We start from the raw sequence: 20,665 nt of genomic DNA on the forward strand, positions 1-20,665 counted from the left end.
TTTCACTCTCTTGGGGGCAGACCAAAGGGGGTTGTGACGGTCTTACGGGTCAAACAACTGAGGAGCCCCCGCCGCCCCCCAACCCGTATATCTGGAGTCAGGGTGATGAGTGAGAAGCTGCAACGCGTCCCCACCCACAGAGTCATGCGGGCTCAGGTGCGAGACCTCCCAATTAGGAGGAGAGAGGCAGTCGCCCCGCACTTCAAGGTGTAAGTGGGTTCCCGTCCGGTTCTTCTTTATCCCCCTCCAGGGACCGGATATGGGCTATAATGTCCTGCCTGGCCTGGGAGGGTGAGCGCCCGGCCATGGGAGAGGCACGACGGTGCCGATGCACTGTGGTCCAGTCCGGCCCAGCCAGCATCCTACTCTGTCTATGGGGCTGGGAGGGACTCGCCGGCGGTGTCGTGGATAGGTGGATGAGTTGCGCTGCCTCCGCGTAGGATCGTATGACTCTGCGCTTGGACTCCCATTGGATTATAAGCGCAAACGGATGGCCCCATTGGTAGTTGATGCCCATACTGCGTAATTATTCGGTCACAGGTCGGAATGCACACCTCCTCTTCAGGGTGTTGGGCGTTGTTTGAACTGGCTATTTCTGGTAGGCTAAGGCTGACGCCAAAGCCAGGCAGAAACCACCATTCTAGTCAGGGCAAGGAAGTCACACGCCAAGATAACCCCTGCTCACCCCCTTGGTAGCTTGGCACGAGCAGTAAGACTAAACTCGGAGGCAATGTGTAAAGCATTTGCGCCAGCACACAACAGCAACAACATACTAGGCACACCACAAAAGGAACTCCACACAAGGTTATTTATAAAATAACTTTTGTATTGTAAAAACACATCAGATAGAAATCACAAATGTACATTGTGCCAACTGGCACGGGCAATATTCACAAGGGATTATTTACAAGACAGGGCCACATGGGCCACTGTCAGAATCAGCACTTAGTAGAAATGAAATACTGTCAGAAATTAGGGAATAAAAATCACAGCCAGTAATTCTGGTAACCGGTAAGTACCACCTACGCAACCCTAAACATCTTAGGAGAATGTCACGCAGGGAACCAGGGCCTCACTAGGACCACCTGTATTAGAAAGAACAACCACCTAAGTATGACACAGCATTAACCTACACATTCAGCGGTGTTAAGAATAAGGCACATGATGCATCACACACACATTCAGAGGTGCAGCGCTAGGAGACACATGACGCCTAAAACATTCAGAGGTGTAAGGACAATACAATAGCGCAAAAATCACATGATGTCTAAAAACATTCAGAGGTGCAGGAATACCACATGATGCAAGAAAACTCATTCAGAGATGCAATAACCATACAATTGCGCAAAAACTCACATAAGCCACTACCTGTGGCAGTCCCTAGGCCAACTGGCCTTGTTGGGGCTCAGACGCCCTGTGTCCAATGTCAGGGCGCGCTGCCATGCAGCGCCAGTCCTAGCACAAGCCTAAACGTAGCAGGTGCCCACTACTTGCTGGGCACCTGTGAAATCCCAAGACCTAAACGGTGCAGCTGCCCACTAATTGCTGGGCAGCTGGAAACTTCAAACTGCGACAGGGTCCTCACTGACCCTAGAACAGCACTGTGCCAACTATGGGAGCCACACAGGCTCTGAAACCACTTGTGTCCCCCAAGAGCCTCACGGGGCTTTAAACACCCGTTTGGGCGGGGAGCCTCTCAGGGCTCTACAAACAATGGCACCTTGAGCCTCGCTGGGCTCGGCAAACAATAATGGGGGCAGGGAGCCTCGGGGCTCTACACAAAGGAATGCCCTTCAGAGCCTTTCTCAGGGCTCTACAACGGTGGGGCGACCCTCTGTCAACCGGGGCCGCCCTGCGTGCCCCAACAGCATCCGGGGCCTCGCGCTGCACTTTGCACCCGCCCAGAGCTTCCCCCAGCAGTCCCTCACTCACCAGGCTGCTTCTTCATTAGCGGGGCTCCTCCGGGCGGGCAGCACGACACCTTCTGTGTTCGCGGTGGGGGCAGGCACCGGCAATGTGCCTCGCACCCCCTCCGCTCTTCACCCAGCTCTCCTAGTCAGCTGCAGGAACCGCGGGGCTCTCCCAAGCGCATGGGGGCCCCGCGCCATCACTCACGCCGGCGTCTTCTGTCTCTCTCGTCCCCTCCTCGCCGGGGGACGGCAGCACTTTCCTTCGGCCACCCGGGGAGGCGGGGTGGTCTCCCGACCTCCCCACACAGCACCACCTTTCCTCCGGGGCTCCCTCCTGGTCATGCGAGCCCCGCGACATTCGGCGCCTGGTCCTGGCGGCCCCGGGGGCACTCCCCGGCTCACGGGAGCCCCCGGGCGGCCAACACTCCTCTCCGCCTCTTCTCCCCGCCGCCCTTTCTCTCTCTCGGGCTGCGGGGGCGGGACTTCCGGCCGGCCGCGCTAGGATTGGGCGGCCGGCCATCCACTTCCGGGTCGCTGCGGGCAGCGCAGCGGCCCTGCTTAGGCAGGCAGGCGGGGAATCATTATCCGAGGGGTGGGCTCCCTCGAGATAAATAAATAAAAAAGTGAATACGCGGCGTGGGCAGCCGCGGAAGGCCAAAACAGCGCTACCACGCGCTGAGGGGTTAAATCACAGCGCTCCCAGCGCTATAAATGAAATAAAGCGCTCATAAGCGCTAGCAGCCAGATAAAGCGCCTCCCAAGCGCCACAGGCGAAATAGAGCGCTCTCAAGCGCTGGAAGCAGGGCAAAGCGCTCCCAGGCGCTAGGGGGAATCAGGAAAAGTCCAGCAAAGTCCCCCCCTCAGCCCAGGCAAGGCAGAGGGGTCCCCCAGGAGTCCTCCAGGCATCCAGGGGCTGGGCAGCGCCCCCCCCCTGGTAGATTCAAGTCAGAAACAAGAACATTTTGGAAGGGGACACAGCCCCTTATTATACACAGAAAAGTCTTTGAAGTGTTTGTGTAGGCAGTGTGAGAACCAGCTAGAACTGGTTATAGGGAAGTCCTGTCAGTATCAGGGACAGAGGTGACAGTCGCCCAGCGGGGGGTGGAGCCAGCATTGTGGCAGGCAGGCACAGCCCTTCACTATCAGGTGCCATCTCATCCCACTTCCCTGGCAGCAGATGCTGCCTTTCATCCATGGGCTGACTCAGACAACCTCCTGGGCTCTCCAGCCCCTGTCACCCTCAAACCAGACAGTCAATCCACAAGCAGGCCCAGGCACTCCTGGACCAGGCTCACCAGCCAATCACACGCCAGACACAAACTACACAAATATGCCAACTTCTAAAAGTGGCACTTCTAGACTAGACACAATCATGCCGCATATACCATTTCGCAGCATTCAGTCTCACGAGTTCTCTCATACCAAACTCGCCCCTGCACTCCCCACACATCAGGAACTACCATGGGCATACATATTCCCCATTCATTCCTATGGGAGGGCAGGTCACTCACCACACATACAGAGAGCTCAAGCACTTTGCACTGTACCACAGTAAAAAAGTGTGCAGAGGCCTAAAATCACCACCACCAGGTTCCAGAAACAGGCTAGGAAAAAGCAAAAAGTCTCGGGGTGAACCTGCCTAAAGGGCCGGGTCCAACACAACCCCCTTCCAGCCAAAACGCAGGGTAGACCAATCACTCCACTGATGGGCTTCCTTGCTTTGGGCGACAAAACACGGACACGGACCCGCACAGCAGGGACACCCTCCGGTTTTTCGCCACTCTGAACCCACATGGTTACCTCCAAACTATAACTCTGTCACAACTTGGATGCCCCACTGGTACTCCCTAGTCATTCACGGCCAAGACCAGGCCATAGGCCATCCAAATATCACAGGTCCTAACCAATCCACAGAGCGGGGGGTAGTAACCCCTGGCACACAATAGCCATTCTCCACTCTCTCTCTCTGTGTAGCTTCAACTACCACTGACCCAACAACCTAGGGTCCACACCCCCAGGCTGACCAGAGGTCACGGGCAAGAATGCCCCATCCTACCTCTACTTCTGGGTTTCCGCACCCTCACAGAGAAGCACACACCAGAACACAATTCTCCTAACAGCTCAGGACCTCACTCCATCACTGGTCTACCACCTGGAAACTATTTCACTTCAGAGGTACAAAGCACACAGCACAGTCCCTCTTCAAGCAGGTGGGGGGACACAGCACACAGCAAAGTCCCCTTTCCTCTATTTTAGTGTAAACAACAAACTGCAGGTGAGCCCCAGATCACACAGCAAGGGCAGCCCCCTCAGTCTCTTCAGCTGATCCACTTTGGTAGAGATTCCTCTTGACCTAGAAGTTACCTAATCTCCCAACCTAAGATCTAAACGCTCAGGTTGCACCGGGGTCAGAGGTACACCGTCCCTCTGCACCCCCTTCCAGTTCCATTATTACAGGCCCAGTATGTCTCAGGCTAGACAGAGCACACGCCAGCGGCGTATCAGTGACACACTTTCCTTCAGTACTCCTTCCAGGTCAGGCCACAACTCCAACCTGGCTTTCCCCCTCCTCGGGGAACGACCTCCAGAGGCCCCACAAATGGTCAAGCACTCTAGACGGTCAAATGCTCAGCGAGCCAGGGCTTCTGCACCCTCCACTTAGGAGCGGTACTGCCCAACACTAGGACCGCCGGAGTTCTGGTTACAGACACTCCCCGTCCTCTAGACACAGGAAGAACCTCCTCAAATGACCTGATTGTACAGCCTAGGCCCCTGACCTGGCGCTCCCTTAGGGAACCCTCCAGGCCCTGAGATAGGGTTTCGGGCCAACGTGGGACACACCGTCCCACACTCACTCCGCCTCCACTGAGACAGGGCGTGAGCCCCTACACCCCTACTATACTACTGAGACCTAGCTGGGTTACACATGAACCTCTTCCCCTTCACAGGATCATCAGATACACAAGCCACTCCTTTTAAAATCACTTCCTAATGCCTCTGCAAGACATCTAGCACACCGCCAGACATCCACCTTCTTGTCCAGTGCCTCTGCAGGACCTCCTGCACACCACCAGAGGTACACCTCCCGTGCAAGTTCCTTAAAAAGAAACTCACACCGACGACTCCAGTTCAAGACACCACTCATCCACACACTCCCCCTCCAGACTGGTGAGACCGTTCCTCACTGCCTCTGACTCACAACCTGTACCCCTCTTACTGAGCACCAGGCACCATACTCTGGGAACTGGGAATGGGACTTCACACGCACTGGACACATTTAAGCTGCCACCACTGGATCCTACCATACTGTGGAATCCAGACACCACACTACACTCAGGCGATAACCACCCTCCTGAGCTAGCCATTTCTCCTCCACACCCCTTCTCTCTCCTATCTACCCACACACACACATGGGGACAGGAACAGGGATTGGGCACTGGACCCAGCAAGGGATTCCTAAGCTATGGGAACCTCCCCTTCTACTGGCGTCCCGCCCTGTCAATTTCTCTCATCTGCCACTAAACATAAAGCGCAGGAACACATTTGAAAATGACACTTGAGGAAAAACAAAAATCAAAAACAATAATCCCAAACATGTGACTATCTATAAACTGCAGAGTTTTGTAATGTAGCCAGTTGTCGCTGTGGCACTGCGCAAACACAAGTCCAAATCGCACCGCTGACCAACAATGTTAGAACTGGCTATTTCTGGTAGGCTAAGGCTGACGCCAAAGCCAGGCAGAAACCACCATTCTAGTCAGGGCAAGGAAGTCACACGCCAAGATAACCCCTGCTCACCCCCTTGGTAGCTTGGCACGAGCAGTAAGACTAAACTCGGAGGCAATGTGTAAAGCATTTGCGCCAGCACACAACAGCAACAACATACTAGGCACACCACAAAAGGAACTCCACACAAGGTTATTTATAAAATAACTTTTGTATTGTAAAAACACATCAGATAGAAATCACAAATGTACATTGTGCCAACTGGCACGGGCAATATTCACAAGGGATTATTTACAAGACAGGGCCACATGGGCCACTGTCAGAATCAGCACTTAGTAGAAATGAAATACTGTCAGAAATTAGGGAATATAAATCACAACCAGTAACTACTGGTAACAGGTAAGTACCACCTACGCAACCCTAAGCATCTTAGGAGGATGTCACGCAGGGAACCATGGCCTCACTAGGACCACCTGTATTAGAAAGAACAACCACCTAAGTATCACACAGCATTTAGGGGTCTAGGAAAGATCACATTACCCATGATGCATAAATATACATTCAGAGGAGTAGTAAAGGGAAACACATGATGCATAAACCTACACATTCAGCGGTGTTAAGAATAAGGCACATGATGCATCACACACACATTCAGAGGTGCAGCGCTAGGAGACACATGACGCCTAAAACATTCAGAGGTGTAAGGACAATACAATAGCGCAAAAATCACATGATGTCTAAAAACATTCAGAGGTGCAGGAATAACACATGATGCAAGAAAACGCATTCAGAGGTGCAATAACCATACAATTGCGCAAAACCTCACATAAGCCACTACCTGTGGCAGTCCCTAGGCCAACTGGCCTTGTTGGGGCTCAGACGCCCTGTGTCCAATGTCAGGGCGCGCTGCCATGCAGCGCCAGTCCTAGCACAAGCCTAAACGTAGCAGGTGCCCACTACTTGCTGGGCACCTGTGAAATCCCAAGACCTAAACGGTGCAGCTGCCCACTAATTGCTGGGCAGCTGGGAACTTCAAACTGCGACAGGGTCCTCACTGACCCTAGGACAGCACTGTGCCAACTATGGGAGCCACACAGGCTCTGAAACCACTTGTGTCCCCCAAGAGCCTCACGGGGCTCTAAACATCCGTGTGGGCGGGGAGCCTCTCAGGGCTCTACAAACAATGGCACCTTGAGCCTCGCTGGGCTCGGCAAACAATAAAGGGGGCAGGGAGCCTCGGGGCTCTTCACAAAGGAATGCCCTTCAGAGCCTATCTCAGGGCTCTAAAACGGTGGGGCGACCCTCTGTCAACCGGGGCCGCCCTGCATGCCCCAACAGCATCCGAGGCCTCGCGCTGCACTTCGCACCCGCCCAGAGCTTCCCCCAGCAGCCCCTCACTCACCAGGCTGCTTCTTCATTGGCTGGGCTCCTCCGGGCGGGCAGCACGACACCTTCTGTGTTCGCGGTGGGGGCAGGCACCGGCAATGTGCCTCGCGCCCCCTCCGCTCTTCACCCAGCTCTCCTAGTCGGCTGTAGGAACCGCGGGGCTCTCCCAAGTGCATGGGGGCCCCGCGCCAGCACTCACGCCGGCCTCTTCTGTCTCTCTCGTCCCCTCCTCGCCGGGGGACGGCAGCACTTTCCTTCGGCCACCCGGGGAGGCGGGGTGGTCTCCCTCCCCACACAGCACCACTTTCCTCCGGGGCTCCCTCCTGGTCATGGGAGCCCCGCGACATTCGGCTCTTGGTCCTGGCGGCCCCGGGGGCACTCCCCAGCTCACCGGAGCCCCCGGGCGGCTATCACTCCTCTCCGCCTCTTCTCCCCGCCGCCCTTTCTCTCTCTCGGGCTGCGGGGGCGGGACTTCCGGCCGGCCGCGCTAGGATTGGCTGGCCGGCCATCCACTTCCGGGTCGCTGCGGGCCGCGCAGCGGCCCAGCTTAGGCAGGCGGGGAATCATTATCCGAAGGGTGGGCTCCCTCGGGATAAATAAATAAAAAAGTGATTACGCGGCGTGGGCAGCCGCGGAAGGCCAAAACAGCGCTACCACGCGCTGATGGGTAAAATCACGCGCTCACAGATTTAGGCCCAGATCCTTGTACTGGGGTGAATGTATGACATTGTTCTACATTCTGTCCATCAACTGTGTTTTTTGCAATTTTCACAGGCGAAATAGAGCGCTCTCAAGCGCTGGAAGCAGGGCAAAGCGCTCCCAGGCGCTAGGGGGAATCAGGAAAAGTCCAGCAAAGTCCCCCCCCTCAGCCCAGGCAAGGCAGAGTGGTCCCCCAGGAGTCCTCCAGGCATCCAGGGGCTGGGCAGCGCCCGCCCCTGGTAGATTCAAGTCAGAAACAAGAACATTTTGGAAGGGGACACAGCCCCTTCTTATACACAGAAAAGTCTTTGAAGTCTTTGTGTAGTCAGTGTGAGAACCAGCTAGAACTGGTTATAGGGAAGTCCTGTCAGTATCAGGGACAGAGGTGACAGTCGCCCAGCGGGGGGTGGAGCCAGCATTGTGGCAGGCAGACACAGCCCTTCACTATCAGGTGCCATCTCCTCCCACTTCCCTGGCAGCAGATGCTGCCTTTCATCCACGGGCTGACTCAGACAACCTCCTGGGCTCTCCAGCCCCTGTCCCCCTCAAACCAGACAGTCAATCCACAAGCCGGCCCAGGCACTCCTGGACCAGGCTCACCAGCCAATCACACGCCAGACACAAACTACACAAATATGCCAACTTCTAAAAAAGTGGCACTTCTAGACTAGACACAATCATGCCGCATATACCATTTCGCAGCATTCAGTCTCACGAGTTCTCTCATACCAAACTCGCCCCTGCACTCCCCACACATCAGGAACTACCATGGGCATACATATTCCCCATTCATTCCTATGGGAGGGCAGGTCACTCACCACAAATACAGAGAGCTCAAGCACTTTGCACTGTACCACAGTGAAAAAGTGTGCAGAGGCCTAAAATCACCACCACCAGGTTCCAGAAACAGGCTAGGAAAAAGCAAAAAGTCTCGGGGTGAACCTGCCTAAAGGGCCGGGTCCAACAGGCGCCAAATCTTGGAAGATTTGAATCTTGTGGCCCTTAAATCGCAGGTCTGGGTTGTCACGCGCAATTTTCCAGATTACCTCCTTTTCGGTGAAGAATTGGACCCTGGTCAGGATGTCCGGCAGAACCCCGGCCTTCCCACGGGGCCGGCCACACAGTGCGCCCGATCCAGAGCCGGAGGCGAAGCGTTCTCGTCCCCCCAGATCTCATGTAGAAGCTGTGCCACGTATCCCATGATGTCCTCCCCCTCGTCTCCAAGCGGAATCTCCCGGAGGGAGTTGCGCCGGCTTCTATTCTCCAAGTCCTCCTGCTTCACTTGGAGCTCGATGTTCTGCTCCTCGAGGGCCGCCAGGCGCTGCCATAGGTGTTCCTGATCCTCCGTGCGCGTGTCCATTGTCCTCTCCAGCCTATCTACTCGTTCCCCAAGGTCCGTCACCTCCTTCCTGAGCTCTTTCACACAAGTGTGCACCTCAGACCACAGGGACCCTATCTCCATTTTCAGCTCTGCCATAAAGGTGGACATGAATGCCTGAGTGACCGGTGGGGAATCTCCATCAACCCGAGATGGGCCTTCGCTAGTAGCAGGCGCCCCTGCTTTGCCCCACATGGCCACGACCGTGTTGTCCTTGGGGGCCGCAGCCGGATCGGCTTTGCTTCCTTTATTTGAGCGCGTCATGGCCAGCGTTGCACCCTCCCGGCCAGGAGGTACGACCGAATCCCGTACTAGCTTGGGGAACAGGCCAGGTCACGGGGGACTATCCAGAGATAGAGACAAGGGCTTATACACACTCCCAAGTACCTCAACTATGCGGTGTCCAATCAGGCCCCCACCCACCCATCGGTCACAAATCAACTGGAAGGAGGGGTCCACACAACAGCGTCCGGCGCCAAGAAGAGGCCCAGCCGGCCACCACAAAGTCCAGGGCCGCTCCACCAATGTCTCCCTCATATGCTTCCAGGCGACAGAGATTGCGCTCCAGCACCCAGATTGTAGGCCTCGCCGCGAGATTCCAGGGATGTGCAAATCCAGGCCCCCACAGCAGGCCCCTCTCACATTCCAAGCACTACACTGTCCAAGGCACCTGGGGACCAGATGGAGGGTGAAAGGCAACTCGCACCCACCCCACCCAGAGAACCGCTTTTCAGGGCGCCAGGCCTCCCAATACAGTCCCCACAGTCAGACAAAAAATGGCGGGCTGCGCCTTCCTCCGCCACCCCGCTCGCTGGTTCAGCGCCGCTCACCTTGGTGTCTCAGAGCTTTGCCCACCTTTGAAGTCCAGGACAGCCCAAGCCTATCGAGGACCGCGCCCCCGCTCGTCCCGTCCAGTCACCGTCCTGCAGCACACCGGTGGCCGTCTATGTCCAGGGCCAGACCAGCCACAGTCCGCCCAGAATAAAGCTCCGGCAAGTCGCACCACAGCTCCTCCAAGGCACCAGGCACTCGCCACTCCGCGCCTCCCAAAGCGCGATTCACAGGAGTCCTTCGCAACAGTGTCCCTCTCCGGCAACCCTCAAGATGACGGGTCGCACCGACCTGGGGGTCTCCTGGCACTGCACCGCTGCCGTCGCTGCACTAAATGCACTGCATGGGGTCCTCCGCCGCTCACTCCGGGGCACCACGCTGCGTCGTAGAGACAGGCGCCGCACTTACAGCAGTAGGGCCCAGACGTCCGGACCTCCGCCACAATTCTCCAGGCACACAAAATGGCGGGTCTCACTCCTCCGGCCCATGACCGGGTCCAGCCGTCTCCTCTTGCCAGCGACTCTTCGGGGGCCAGGGGGGCGTCCGCAAACACCCAAGCGCCAAGGTCTTCCAGGGCGCCCGAGGTCCCCAGGCCACGCTCCCATACCAGGGCTCTCCTCCGATCGCCGAGAGCGGGACCCGTCTCGGAAGGGGCTTCTAAAATGGCGGGTCACCGCTCCCGGACCTCCACCTGACTCCACCAGGCACCGCACACAAGCCGTCTCCCGAGTCAGTCTCTGACTCTCGGTGCCCCAACATCCTCAATGAGCCCCGGGGGCGACTTCAGGGCCCCCCGACTCTGCATTAATAGCTCGTAAAGGTAGGCGACAGTGGGAGCCCCGCCAGATCACGTCCGCTCACATCGCCTTGCTAGCCACGCCCCAGGCTTTTGTCTTTTAAGACGGTCTTCCTGGTTGCGATCACCTCTGCAAGGAGGGGTAAGTGAGCTTCAAGCTCTTAGTTCCAAGCCCCCATTCTTGACCATTCATGCTGAACGAATGGTTCTTAGGACCAGGGCTGCTTTTCTCCCTAAGGTGGTAACTCCCTTCCATCTAGGACAATCTATTACCCTTCCTACCTTTTATCCTCCATTTCACCCTTCCAAGGAGGAGGAGGAGAGACTACACCGCCTGGACCCTAAGAGGGCGGTGGGTTTTTATCTTGATAGGACTAGAGACTATAGAGTGGATGACCAGCTCTTCGTTGGTTTTGCTGGCTGCAAGAAAGGAAGAGCGGTGCACAAGCGCACTCTTTCAAGATGGATCATCCTCTGTATAAAGATCTGCTACTCTTTAGCCGGTAAGGAACCTCCAGAGGGTATAAGAGCTCACTCTACTAGAGCAAAGTAGTCAACTTCTGCTTTGTCTAGGGGTGTACCTGTAGAGGATATTTGTAGGGCTGCGACTTGGACCTCCCTCCACACTTTCGCGAAGCATTACTGCTTAGATGCCGAGGTGAGGAGGGAAGGTCACTTTGCGCACTCTGTCCTCTAGGATTTTCTGGTATAGGAGAGTGGACACCCTCCTCCGGGAGTGGGGACTGCTGTGGGACTCTATTCACAAGGTGAGGAATCCACTGGCAGATGTATCTATCAGAAGAACAAGTTACTTACCTTCGGTAACGCTTTTTCTGGTAGATACAGTATCTGCCTGTCGATTCCTCACTGACCCACCCGCCTACCCGTTGTCCACACTTCTATACCAGAGTTACTGTAATGTATTTACTTTATTGTCAAGAAGTTGTTTATTTCAAATGTTTTATTGCATTTGTTTCACACTGTGTGTCACTTTGACATTTGTGTACTGTGTATACTGTGTATATTTCTACTGTTGTTGGTCCGTCCGTGTGCCTCGAAGGTACGGAAAAAAGGGCGGAACTGACGTCATCACGCCGGCGTGGGCCTATTGTAGTATCGGTGACGTCAGCGGAGTCGTGTGCGATGCCGTGCCTCTGACGTCGCCCACGTCTGCGCGAAGCTTCAAAAAGAATTTCCGAATGTTGCTTACGCAAGGGGAAATTCACAAGGTGATGAATCCACAGGCAGATACTGTATCTACCAGAAAAAGCGTTACCGAAGGTAAGTAACTTGTTCATCTGTGCCAATCAACAGGGAATAGCTAAAGCAGTTTATTTAGGAGGTAGTTTAATGCGGCTGCTCTGCTGCACTAAAAGGAAGGGGTGATGCTGGAGGAGTGGTCGGACTCGCAGTTTTGTGGCTATTAAACTCAAGGCCCTCTAAATGTGGGGCTCAAGGTTTGGGCACTTTTCATCCAGGCAGTGCACCTTATCTTGTGGCTTTGTTTCACAGTTTTCCTTATCTAAGTCCCTAGGACAGGCGGTCTCCGGGATCATTTCTTGCATCCTTATTGAGCTCATAGACCCCGAGTCATTCTGGTGTGGTCTCAAAGCTACACGCAGCCCACTACCGGCTGCAAAGTGTGTGCTTACACGACTGCACGTGGTTTACCCACACTTCATCCCCACGTACAAGCTGTGCTCCCTCCATGCACCCTGCCTCCATGCCAGTTGGAAAATTAGACATTCAGTTTCTTTTTTTGAAATGCATGATTTACGTTTTTCTACTGTGGGAATGAATGTGTGATTACTTAAGTTTGTAAGCCTGACAATGAGTTGTTGTCATTTTTAGCTGCATGCCTTTTCCCCATATGTAATGGTCTATTTATTTCCACAGAAGTGGCACCACACGATAGATCAGGATAAACTGAAGCAGCAGCAAATCTTTCGAGAGCAGCAGCAGCAGCATCAGGTATGTCTGCTATTACTCACTTAGTGTCATATTTGTTATGTGGTCACTCTACATGAGACTTGCTGCCTCCAGCTTCGTCTTTTTAAAGACTACTAGGATCCGGTCTTCTGCTGCTGGACCCACGTGCAACAAGTGATCTGGGAAGCAGTTTAGGCAAGTATTTCATAAAGTGTATTTTAGCAGCAAAATATATATTACATTGGGGGAAATATTTTTTCGTCACTCCATTGTCCTCAAGCATACCCTTCTGTGAAAAGAGAGCAAAGCTGTCCTGCTCCCCTCAAGGAATGAAAGTAACCAAATTTAGGGGTATAACCATGCCTAGCAGAGCACCAGGCCTCTCCGTAATAGTCTTGTGTTGACCCAACATTCCTACCTCTTACTGATCTCTTTCCTTGGTTCCAAGTTGCTGTCAGTCTTGCAGTAGGATATGTTCAACAAGTCGCTTACACCTCAATGAAGTATCTGTAAAGGATACATTACAAATAAAAGTTCACACTGAGTTCGAGTTTCCCCTCTTAATGAAACATATACTGTTTCTAATAGCTCATTTGGTAATTATATTCACAATATAGGTGTTCCAAAGATCAAACTAAGTGCAGTGTTGCAGTATTCGTGAAAGTATTGTGCAAAGGTGGACACAATACAAACATATAAAGATGCTTGGATTCATCAGGTAAAAATTAGTATAATTTGAGGCAGATTTTCCTATTTACAGTTTTTCTCATTATCAACAGTTATAGCATCCAAGAGTTGGAAATTTTAGCATTGACGTTTCGACCTGTGGCAGAATGAGCTAATTGACTCAGGTCTTCATCTGGATCAAAATAGATGCATACACACTCCGGATAATGCCAAATGTTATAGAGGTCGGCAAATATAGCAAAGAAAGTTGTCTGCAACCACTCCACAAAGTGGACGAATAGTTTACCATAATCCGAAGCGGTTGTCTTGCCTTGCCCAAAGAATTCTACATAAGCATCTGTGTCAATAGTACTCCACGATACTCCTGTGCTTGCTTGTCAACATGGGTGTGTGATGAGCTGCAACCATCGGACTCTTCACTAAGGTATAAGTGACTTGTTGAACATATGTGACAGTATAATTTTTGTATATTATACCATTCAAAGGTCCGATTCTGAGGAATACTGGGTAACCACAGTATTTTATTGCAACAGGTTTAAGCCAGCTTTGTCCAGAATAGATGTTGAGGTTGGGAAGTGGAAGAAGCAGAATTAAGGCATGGTGTAAATCCATCCTGATCAATCACATTGAATCTGTACATACAGCAGTCAAAATGTTGCCTCCCCTTGTATTGCTGAGAGAAACATGTGGTTGTCTCACCCCCAGTAGCTGTCCGCACTGGCACCTAATGGGCATTTTCTTTCTTACAAATGACTCACTCTAGCAGCCGAATCACCTAATGTGGATCACTATTACTCTTAAGAAATCCTCCCTACAAAAACCTTAGTTGAGGAGCTAAAAAAGGATTATGAGATTTCTCCGACTTTGAGAAGATATTGGCAAAAAGGCACAATTGTTCAGTTTGAGTACTTCTTGCTCACTTCTAACTGCATGTTCCTCACAATGTGTCAAACTAGGTCTGGCGATATTTGTAGCAGTTCTTCTGTGCACTGCTAAGTGGTGCCATTGGGCTCAGCGCTCGCTTCAAACCTCCCCATATATGACAGAGTGAAGCCATATATTTACCCCTCCCATGTGCTCTGACATTAGTTCCTTTTTTTCCATGCCTGCTGATACAGAAGTCCGCTTCTAACTTCTTCCCCACAAAAAGTGGCAGGATTGAAACAATGCTGTGCGATCCTTTGTAGTTTGGAATGAAAGGAGCCAGGCATGCATGTAACGTAAGGAAATCTACACACAAGTACTTTGGCTATGCTCCATGCTATATGATTCTTTGCTTTAGCTTCCTTTTATGTCAGGCTCGGTGCCTATGGTAGTTTTTATTGGAGCTTGTCTTCCATATGTGGTCCGTACTGGAAATGACTGGGGTGAGGCGAAGAACAAATGGGACACATGCCTCTCATTATCATTCCTTTTCAAGCTGTTGAGAACAGTTTCCGTCATCCCACAGGGAGGTGCAGTTTCCCATGAGTTTGGAAAGGAATCCTGTTAATGAGCTACGATGACTTACAAGTAATGCACTGGGGCCCTATTGTGTCTTGAGTCAGGCCAAAGTCCTCCACGTAATGAGTCACCTATTTAAGGAGTTACCCTGATTTATGTAAAAGTCTGATTCTGAACTCAGCTCCATTACAATTCTGGCATTCCCCCCCTAGAAGGCAGGGTGTGTAGTATGTATGTTTGTCAGGATGTTCTTGCCCCAGGTCCCTGAGTGCAGAAGATACATTGTTAAACTAGTACATTGTCTACATTTCCACATACCCTTGGCTCACTAGAAGAATAAAGGGACTTTGTGTTTGTATTTCTTGCTAAATGCATTTAGGCGAGAATGACTACCAAATGAAATGATGATTGACCAACGTGTGCAGTCCCTTAGCGAAAAGGAAGGCATTCTTGGATGAGCGTGGCATTGTGCATAGTCACACTGCTCTATAACCTGAGGAATAGTTGGTGACATAACCCATCAACATTAAGGACTGTATGCAGTTAGCTGGGGAAAGTGGGTTCATGTGCAAGAGTAATAGAAGAGAAGTGGGGGTAACACTCACACCGTCCTATTGCTATGATGAAGTGGAAGAGCCTAGGACAAAGGCAAGTCCAGGATGGCTGGTAAAAGGCAAAACACACAACTTGATGGACGGAATGTTGCACAATGGCAAAACATTCACCCCCAGTCACAGATCTGGGTTTAATCCATCGTTATTTTGCTCACCAAGCCACCCCAGTTCAGACATGGCATATGCAAATCAGTCTTGACCCTGTTCCTCATGGGAACAGTCCAGCCCGAACTGGATTCAAGCAAGCCTGGCTGTGAGTGTTCGATTGGTTCAGATGCTCCGTCCATCACAACCCCCTTTTGTACTGCTTTGTTCGCCATAAGTTGGCAGGGTATGCTCAGACCTTAGTCCCTTGCTCACTTTGCCACTGGATTCAAGCAAGCCTGACTGAAGACTGCTGTAATGCCAGAAACCGGTCCTAGGAAGCTTGTTACCGGTCCAGGGAAGGCATGGCTTGGCAGTTCGGGCTGGACTGTTCCCATGAGGCACATGGTCAGACTGATTTGCATATGGCCATGTCTGAACTGGGGGGCAGAGTGGGCTAAAGAACGGTGATGGATTAAACCCTTATCTGTTGACTGGGTGTGAGTGTTTGATTGGTTCAGATGCTCCGTCCATCACCACCCCCTTCTGTATGGCTGGGAAAAGGCTGCATTGTAAACAGTGATGTGAAAGAATTAAAGAACAGTAAAGTGGAGTAGCACTAACCAGCAAGAGCTCTAATAAAGATTATGCTAAATGGATACTTGAGGAAGAGCTGTGAGTACTTGTAAATTGCATTTACATAGTGCTTGGTACCCCTGATGAGGCATCAAAACACTTTTGGACGCTACTCCGGAAGCCTAACCGGATTAGTGGTGAATTAGTATAGGGAATTATGAAAATATTCTGAGCGGTGGACGTGTGAGTCTGTTAGTTGGATTGAAAAGGATAGTGGGGGGCTTGAGGAGGGAGGGGTCTAGAAAGTATTTATTTGTAGATCATAGCAGCAGGAGGAGGTTTGAGATGAGTGGGGGGGGCGAGTCAGAGGGAAGGGGTTAGAAAGGCTTGTTTGGGAGATCTGCATAGTAAAAGTGGTTTGAGATGATGCAAGAGAGGGGTAGTAGTATTTTGAAAGCAAGGCCTTCACCTGTGCTGCTCTGTCTGTTTGCCCTGTATTTTCTGGGTGTGTTTGGTGAGCTCTGGGGACTGCATCAAGGGGTTTGTTTGTAAGTAGTGTTCTCCACATTCCAAGGTGTCGAAGAGAGATGTGAGTGTCGAAGAGTTTGGAGGTAAATATCGGACTTGATAACAGAGAGTAGTTGGCCTTATGGCTAGGGCGGGGTTACTGGATTCCAGTAGACAGTACAGTAGACTGGTACTGGGTTCCAGTATCGGCAATGACACTGAACATCCTGTGATTCTGGGCAAATCACTTAATCTCCCCTTGAAGAATGGTACTGCCCTTCTCTATGTAATGCACAACACAAGGGATCAGGATTTCTTCTGCACCTGTAGGTTTCCACCCATGAAAAACACCCATAAAGCAGGTCTGTGTAGGAGCTCTGCAGGGCCGAACCTGTCCAAAGCGGACAGTGGGGTGAATATACTGGACCTTGTGGGTTTGATAGGTTTTCAGATACTTTTTGTAAGTAGGTTCCTCTCCGTGCCCATTCTACTTCCCCGCCTCTGCTTTGGTTTTTAGGTAGAACCTTTAAAATAAATTGGTTGGGCACCTATTGGGCTAAATGTAGTGGGAAGGCGGTGCCGACAGCGGGCCTGCAGCAATGTATGTACAGGAGTTGTGAAGTTTTTCGTTTTCCACTGCGTTGCAGGTGTTTCTCAAAAGCTATACTCAAGTTACTACAGTATGTATCCCCTACTTGTGCCAGTCCTTTACAGATTACCTCCTGGTATCTGGTTTTGCTGTAGTCATGGCTACCCTGGAAGATTTGCAGTGCACCGCTGTGGTGCCTGCACTGAGGGCGGTATATCAAGAAGAGACGTCCTTGCACATACGTGTCATTTTGTAAACTGGATATAAGAGACTTCAAGCATGTGCTGAGTCTAGTGGAAACACAAAGCATAATATGCATCCTGTACATGTGGTTCCTATAGGAAATGTCAGTTCAGAAATTCTGCGCATGGCACTGTTTTTAGTTTCACGAGAAAACACTATCCATGGCTGACTCGGTTGGACACGATACATCCCATCAAGAGCTATTTTTGTTCATCTGCAAATTGTTTCAGAATTTGTCTCTGTGAAGACTGTGCGCACTCTTAATCTTCTGAAAATGAATTTACTGATTATAAGTCTGTCCTTGACTTGTACACTTGTATAATATCTGTGGCGAGGGTTTTGGTTGAAATGTGCATTTGTTTAAAGTGTGCTGACATACCCCAACACACACCACCACCACCACCACCTGGAAAGCTGCCTTAGCACTTCCATGTACGGGGACACAACGGCCAGTTGGAGGGAGGTTGTCTTCGTTTCTGCAGGCCTGAAAGCATTTACAACAGGCCTTTCTTTTCCCACAGACACTACCTCCGATCCCTCCCCCTCAAACTTGACAGCCTGAGGAGCACCTTCTAATCGTGCAGCAGGAGGTGGCGGCCCTGTTGCAGAAAAGACCAATGGATGGTCTCAGAAGAGGAAGATGGGCAAAGATGACACTCTTAAGTACTTCCTAGTTCACAAGAAGGACCATGGTCTATGTCTGATCTTGGACCCCAAGGTCTTCAGCTTTATCCTGACAAAGCAAAGTTCTTGATGCTGCTAGGTACTTTTAGTGCTGGAAATGATAGACTGGATGGAGTCCCTCGACTTGCAGGATGCATAGTTCCACTGACTGTTACTGCAGTCGCACACAAGATGCCTGCAATTCATAGTAGATCTACTCCTTGCCAGTTCATATTCCTCCTTTTCTGACTAGCATCAGCACTCCTGGCTCTTCGCCAAATAGGTATGTTAGCTTCCTGCATTCTACTGTTTATGCATGCACACTGCTGCATGATTAGTGCCTCTATCTGCAATGGTTTAAATATAGAAGCAATCTGTTGGATACCATCTTAATCTCACAGGACACTGCAACAGGCTTGATCTGGTGCTCGGTAAAAAGCACCTGATGCAAGGCAAGTCCTTTTGCCCTCCACCTGCAGTAGCCACAGTAGTGATGGACTCATCCACTTTGAGGTGAGGTGTGCATCAGGAGGAGCTGGAAACGAGGGTTCTCTGTTCTTAGGAAATCAGGTTCAGTACATCACCTTACTTGTGCGGCAGGCAATTTGTCTGGCTCTTTGCTGTGACCTAGGCAGATCTTGACAGACAACAAGCCCTTGATTTTGTACGTCAACAAGCAGGGAGATACTGGGTCGCATGTTCTCTGCCAAAAAGTACAGAGAATTGAGGAGGTGGTAGGGGGGAATGGCTTATGTCTGGTTGTCAGTCAGGCTCCCAGAACACCTGAGCCAACAGTTTGAGTCGCTATCACATTGCCAACCATGAGTGGTGTTTTTATCTGGAGGCAGTTCAAGACATCTGCGCCCTGTGGGGTACACCTCAAGTAGATCTCTTTGCCACTCATAAGAATGCTCACTGCCCACAGTTCTGTGCCCTGTAGTTTCTGTTGCAGAGAACCTTTAGGGCTGCATTCCAGTTGATGTGAAAGTTTCCGCCTCACTACACATTTCTTAACATATGCTTATTTCCTTGGGTGTAGAGAAAATTGTGCCAGGACCAAGCCCAAGGCATTCTCGTTGCCCTTGACTGGCCAAAGCGGGTTTGGTATGCCGACCACCTGCAATTTCTTGTCCCCAGCTCCAACTACCTATCAGGCTGATCTCCTTTCCCACACAGGGGCAGGTTCTGAAACTCAACCTTCAGAGTCTCTACCTTCAACGCTGGAGACTGAGTGGGGACAACCGTGTTCCTGTCACCTACCAGCAGAGATGGTTGTCATTATATAGTCAGCGCCTCCCCCTCCATAAAATCTGTCTACTCAGAATAATGGAACAGTTTTTCGGAATGGTGTGCACAATATGTAGAACTTCTGATGGCACACCGTTCTTGGTGTTTTGTTTTCTCTTTCTTTATCCCAGCAAGGTTGTGCAAAGGGCACTGTTAAATGTTATATTGCTGCCCTTTGGGCGATATAATCTTAAAGATTTCCCTGCTAATGTACCCCCGTAGTATTCAATATATTCACTTATTTGAGGTCACATTTTTCATTTATAAATGTGTATTGCATTTAGCACGCACATATTGATATTTATTTCAGTACGATTTGATAGTTGAGCAGTTATATGTAATTCAAAGAGTCATTGTATCAAATTGTTTAGTATTTATTTCAGGAATTGTTTATACCTGAAATTTACAGTTATTGCTTCCTTGAAGCAGAAGTAGGTGAAGATGCATGTTGATTGCTTTTGATAACATTCAGTAAGAGGCTTGATCTTTTCAAAACAATCTGAAACGGACATTTAAGCTTAATACAAAGACGTGCTCAGGGCACATGTCCCTTTTCTGAGCCTTTTCCTCAGCCTATTTCTCTGAGAATACAGGCTAAGTAACAACACGAGCCCCTTTCTGGTACTGTCCAGACTGCCAGTCCAAATGCCCCTGGTTAGACCATCATCGAGTCTGTAACCCTCATCTGTCTCCGGAGCACAACAAGGCTGTCTGCCTCCCCTTTAAATTCAAAAAGAGACTGCTACCATTGAGATCTATGCTTAGCTCGCTGCACGATCAGAAAGAACATCCCCCACACCCGATAACTTCGAGGAGGAACCACAGCCACAGAATTCGGGCCAACAGACCCTCTGCTTCAGCCCAGGATCGAGCTCATAATCTGCTATTTTCCACTGAGAGAGGCAGTTTCCCAACCGTTGAGTTGACTGTATCACACCCCCTTCCACCTGACCTCGAGTACCCATCTTGAGAGGTTCGAGTGTTGAGCCCCAAAGTCTGTGTCAAGACTTCCAGTCCGCCACTGCCAGAAAGCCATGGACTGCGCCAAGCGAAGGCCTTGGAGCCAAGTCCAAGCCAACCAACTACATTGAAACACCCACTCCATCCCCAGCCTTCGGCACCGACAGCGCCTTTGACTTTAATATTGAATCCTGCTTCGGCTACCAGGATTAATTTGGCTCCGAAAAGCTACATCGATGGGGGTCAGAGAACCAGGGACAACCCATCCTGGTTGGACTCCAGGAGGAGCTCAATGCCAAGCTATGGTGCCTCACTATTCACCACCAAACAGGAAAAATCATTACGAGGCCACACCCA

General features: G+C 51.2%; 1 protein-coding gene across 4 annotated transcripts in view; it reads left to right on the top strand.

Moving 5' to 3' along the window:
• Positions 1–20,665, top strand: part of UACA (uveal autoantigen with coiled-coil domains and ankyrin repeats) — a 403,907-nt gene that overhangs the window by 361,636 nt on the left and 21,606 nt on the right. For all 4 annotated transcript variants that reach the window (XM_086957925.1, XM_086957928.1, XM_086957929.1 and 1 more), the window contains exon 10: positions 12,623–12,697. In XM_086957925.1, coding sequence (XP_086814051.1) covers positions 12,623–12,697 — 75 coding nt within the window. The remainder of the gene's footprint in view (positions 1–12,622; positions 12,698–20,665) is intronic.

The sequence above is a fragment of the Lissotriton vulgaris genome, chromosome 2_1 (assembly GCF_964263255.1).
Source record: "Lissotriton vulgaris chromosome 2_1, aLisVul1.2, whole genome shotgun sequence".
NCBI classification, from domain to species: Eukaryota; Metazoa; Chordata; class Amphibia; order Caudata; family Salamandridae; genus Lissotriton; species Lissotriton vulgaris.